This window comes from Camellia sinensis, chromosome 10 (genome assembly GCF_055761805.1).
Source record: "Camellia sinensis isolate YWXY chromosome 10, ASM5576180v1, whole genome shotgun sequence".
Classification (NCBI taxonomy): Eukaryota; Viridiplantae; Streptophyta; class Magnoliopsida; order Ericales; family Theaceae; genus Camellia; species Camellia sinensis.
The window spans coordinates 46902581-46907663 of record NC_138970.1 but is presented as its reverse complement, the minus strand read 5'-3'; the positions used below and the strand labels follow the sequence as shown (position 1 = coordinate 46907663).

General features: G+C 41.7%; 1 protein-coding gene across 1 annotated transcript; it reads left to right on the top strand.

The window, feature by feature from the left end:
* Positions 1-302: 302 nt before the first annotated feature.
* Positions 303-2280, top strand: LOC145800356 (uncharacterized). The gene is made up of 3 exons (XM_082890015.1): positions 303-537; positions 1311-1611; positions 1797-2280. Exons 1-3 carry the CDS (start codon positions 303-305, stop codon positions 2278-2280), a joined length of 1020 nt encoding a protein of 339 aa, XP_082746141.1.
* Positions 2281-5083: the final 2803 nt, after the last annotated feature.

Here is a 5083-nt window from a genome sequence, read left to right as displayed (position 1 = left end):
CAGGCTTTAAAAATTATGCTAATCACAATGATACAGACAATTCCAATTTTTGAAACCTCTACGGTTTTCAGTTTTCAAATTATAGCAGTAAGTTGAATAGATTTTCCTACGGTGAACAGATATAGTTTCAAAAACATGAATAATCACACAATTACCACTAAAAATCACATTAAACACATAATCACAATCATAATTAAGGCTGATTAACATAACACAAAACAGGGTTATCACAAATAATGTTTGTATGAAAAAATGGCCTATGTAAGAACCATTATCCTAGAGATTTTGTTTCAATGACAACCATGAAAGCTGATAGATACCCTAATTATATGCGGCGCAACAGTAATGAAATAGTTAAAGTTCGAGGACACCTGTTGGACAATCGATGGGTTGTTCCTTACAACCCATATCTTCTTGCAAAGTTTGATTGTCACATTAATGTGGAAATTTGCTCTACTATTAAGGCTATCAAGTACTTGTATAAATACATATACAAGGGTCATGACAAAATAGAATTCCACATAGTAGGCCAACACAGTAATGAAGATATTGATAAGATCACAATGTTTTCAATCTGCAAGATGGATATCTCCTCCAGAAGCAATGTGGAGAATATACAAATTATTTTTTAATCAAATTAATCCTGTTGTGATAAGCTTGTAACTACACCTTGAAGATTGCCAAATTGTTAGCTTTCGAAAGATAGATAACTTGCGCTCTTTAGCTAACAATGAATTTCTTTCAAGAAAAATGTTGACAGAGTTTTTTGTGATAAACAGAACAAACAAAAAAGCTCAAGAAGGAAAATATTTATACAAGGAATTTCCTGAATTCTTTGTTTGGGATAGCCAACATAGAATGTGGAATGAAAGAAAGTAATGGGAGGTGATTGGAAGAATAATCACTGCAAATCCAAGAGAAGGCGAACCATACTATTTGTGATTATTTTTGAATCATATACAGTGCCCAACTTCATTTCGCCAATTGAGAACTGTTAAAGAAGTGACATAAAGAGAAGATGCTCTTTGATATGGTCTATTAGAGGATGATGAAACTCATGAAAAGTGCTTAGAAGAAGCAAGTACTTTTCAAATGCCTTCTTCATTACAACAATTGTTCACAACAATACTTGTGTATTGTAGTCCACGTGATCCAAAAGCTTTATTCTTAAAATTTGAAAGAACAATGCCGGAGGATTTTTGTAGAGAAGGATAATTATCTACAGAGCAAATTTGTTCTAGAGTTTTGCAGGATATAAATTCTGCTCTTGAACCCATGGGCAAGAACATTGAACAATTTTTATCTTTCAGATCTATCGGTCCCTTCTGATGAAACTGATGATTGTTGCAAAGATATAGAAAAGCGTAATATATTAGTGTCTGAGGTTGATTTTATGTCTGTGTCATTGTTAAACACAGAACAACAACTTGCATATTCTAAAATTCTTGATGCAATACTTTCTGGAAATCCAGGATATTTCTTTATTAATGTACGTAGTGGAACTGGGAAAACCTTTCTATATCGAGCAATCTTGGCTACAATAAGAACGCACAAATTGATCGCTCTCGCAACTATAACTTCCGGAGTTGCTGCATCACTTTTGCCTAATGGGCACACTGTGCACTCATAGTTCAAAATTCCTATAGATGTTGAAAGCAAAATTTGTTGTAATGTCAGCAAACAAAGTGGCCTGGCAAAACTTTTGAAACTTACTGCACTTATAATATGGGATGAAGCATTGATGGCAAAATGACAAAGTATTGAAGCACTTGATGAATTGTTAAAAGATGTCATAGATATAGCAATCTTCTATTTGGAGGAAAGGTTGTAGTATTCGGTAGTGACTTTCGTCAAGTGCTACCTGTTGTGCCAAAGAGCACAAAAAATGAATGCATTAATGCTACGCTTGTTATGTCTTACATTTGGCATTCATTAGAGAAGATCAAATTGACAGAAAATATGCAGGCTAAGCATGATCTAGCATTTAGTAATTTTTTGCTTTCTGTAGGAAATGGCATAGAACAACAAATATCTCCTGAAACTATCAGAATCCCTAAAGTGATGCTTTTTCCTTACAATAAAAACATTGATCCACTTCAAGAGCTTATCACTTTTGTCTTCTCAAATTTCAATGATTATAATGAAGATCCACTTTCAATGATGAATCGGGCTATCTTGACTCCGAAAAATGACAATGTAGATCACATCAATGAAATATTGATGGAAGAATTCCCTGGAGATGAACGCATATATAACAACATTGATGAGACTATAGAATAAAGATGCACTATAAAAAAAGTACGGGGAAGAAATAATTCTCCTCGTATAATCCTGTTGACCAAGTCCACGCTCCTCTGTACGACGTCGCTTTGTCACCTGAAAACACAAACGTGAGCTGGCCGGCGGGTGTGTGCCAGAAACCTCTTCGATGCTTAAGTCAGAAAACTTGACAAATAGACAAAGCTCTAAGTTCTTAGAAAAATTTGTGTTCAAATACCTCCTCCAAGGTGATGTTTGTGAGCTTTTATAGGTTTCCTGTGGCACAATCCTAGTAGGACTTGTATTTCTCCATGCAGAGTCCTTCTAGGATTCATACTCCTAAGGATAATGCTTATCCTTTTACACCCTCCCCTACTGCTTAAACCAAGTGGGATGGTTTTTACTTTGGCCGAACTACTATATGACCGAAATAAGCTTTGGCTATGCAGAGCCACTGAATAAACCGAACTCATCCTTAGTTCGGTCCTATAGTAGTTCGGCCAAAGTAAAAACCATCCCACTTGGTTTAAGCAGTGGGGGAGGGTGTAAAAGGATAAGCATTATCCTTAGGAGTATGAATCCTAGGAGGACTCTGCATGGAGAAATACAAGTCCTACTAGGATTGTGCCACAGGAAACCTATAAAAGCTCACAAACATCACCTTGGAGGAGGTATTTGAACACAAATTTTTCTAAGAACTTAGAGCTTTGTCTATTTGTCAAGTTTTCTAACTTAAGCATCGGAGAGGTTTCCGGCACACACCCGCCGGCCAGCTCACGTTTGTGTTTTCAGGTGACAAAGCAACGTCGTACGGAGGAGCGTGGACTTGGTCAACAGGATTATACGAGGAGAATTATTTCTTCCCCGTACAATTGGCGCCGTCTGTGGGAACAAACAGATAAGAACAAAAACCTCTTGACTAAGCTTCTCCTTTTCTCAATCAATGGCACACATTGAAGAACTACCGCAGTCCGCCGTCGACGGGCTAACTCCAGATGGAGGCGCAAGGCGTGAAGGATTGCCCTCTGTCCCTCCCATGGCGGACTTGGAGCCCCAACAACATAACTCCAGACGGGGTGGCAGGGGAAGGAGGAATAACAGCCCTCGTCACTCTCAAAGTCCTGACAGGCAAAGGAGGAGGATTGATCCTCAAGCCCTGGAAGATCGCGTAAAGGAGCAAGATGAACTAATTCGGAAGATGGCGGCGGACATGGAGGCATTAAAACGCCAGATGAAGACTAAAGATGTGGCGACAGGAGAGGGGCGCAAGCACAAGACGCCCCCTCGCCACTCAAAGAATCGTAGTAGGAATACTACACCCTCCCAAGGAGGGAGTAGAAGCCTCAGGACAGGCGACACTCATTCCTTATCTTCCAGGACTCGTCACTCCAGGTCTGAGAGGACGAGATCCGAAAGATCATACACTGAAGGAAGCACGTATTGGCCTTCACATTCACACCAAACCAGATCTAGACAAACAAAGCTACCCAGGTCATCCGACTTACGAACCGTGCTCGAAGAAAAAGCACGATGCAAGGAGGATACCAGGGCAAGGGATCCACACCGAGTTTCGGCCTTACAACGGTTGGCTCCTCAGACGCATGGAAGCGTCGAGGTTGGAATGCCAATACCGCGACCGGCCGACGAACCAACGGACAAAGCATTGGCAAGACTACAGACTTCGCCGTTTGTTCCAGCAATCGAAAACGCGCCTCTACCATCAGGCTTCCTTCAGCCGAAATTCACTACATATGAAGGGAAGACGGACCCGTATTCACACTTGAGCCACTTTCGCCAAGTCATGGCTGTGTACAGGCGAAACGAGGCCTTAATGTGTATACTCTTCCCATCAAGCCTTGGCGACTTGGGCTTGACTTGGTTCGAGAAACTCCCAGAAGGCAGCATAGCCTCCTGGGCTCAACTGGCGGAAGCATTTGTAACAAGATTTCGAACAAACACTAAAACACCAGTGGAGATAGACCAGTTACTCTCCATCGACATGGGTGAAAAAGAGACCCTCAGATCTTACAACAGTCGCTACTGGGAGACATTCAACCAGATTGGAGACTGCCCCACCAATCTAGCCATTGCGCAATATAAAAGAGGCCTACCAGTAGGGAACAGACTAAGGGATTCGATTACCATGACGCCACCCCTCACCATGGAGGCCCTGATGGAAAGAGTGCATCAGCACATCAGGGTAGAAGAGGATGGCGCACGTGCAAAAGCAAAATCTAGTGCAACCACGGTACCAGAAAAGAAGGCCTCAGCAAAGGTCAATACAGTAGATCGGCAGAATAAAAACGGGCGTGGCAGACGAGATAACGGAGAAGACCCAGACAAAAGATGGTTGAGAATCCGCACTGCCATAACAACGGTGTTCAAAAAACCAATATATCGGATTCTGAGCGAAATAAGAGACGAGCCTTTTGTCAAGTGGCCAACCAAGCTGGGAGAAGCTCAGAAAGACTATGACGACAGATCACGGTGCACCTTCCACAAAGAAAAGGGGCACCGAACTGAGAATTGCACACCACTAAGACAACACTTGGAAGAACTGGTGGCAGCAGGCCACTTGGACAAATATATTGAAGGAGGTACACAGCCAGCCCCCCAGGATCATAATAACCCCAATGGGATGCCGATCGACGCCCCACCACAAGGCATCATCAATGTGATACATGGAGTCTTTGAACCTGAGCGTGTATCCGAGCTCAGAGGATCAATCAAGAAGGCTGAGCACTTTAGGGAAGTATTAAGTGCCCAACCTGCCATCAAGAAAGGGAAGACAGAGGCAACAAACGTCATGTCTTTTTCGGATAAA

Bases quoted from the DNA above. Each gene is read 5' to 3' on its own strand.
- LOC145800356 (XM_082890015.1), top strand. From the start codon at position 303: ATGAAAGCTGATAGATACCCTAATTATATGCGGCGCAACAGTAATGAA. The intron at 538-1,310 runs GTAATGAAGATA...TTTATCTTTCAG, and splicing joins CCACATAGTAGGCCAACACA to ATCTATCGGTCCCTTCTGAT. The intron at 1,612-1,796 runs GCACACTGTGCA...AAGATGTCATAG, and splicing joins GCATCACTTTTGCCTAATGG to ATATAGCAATCTTCTATTTG.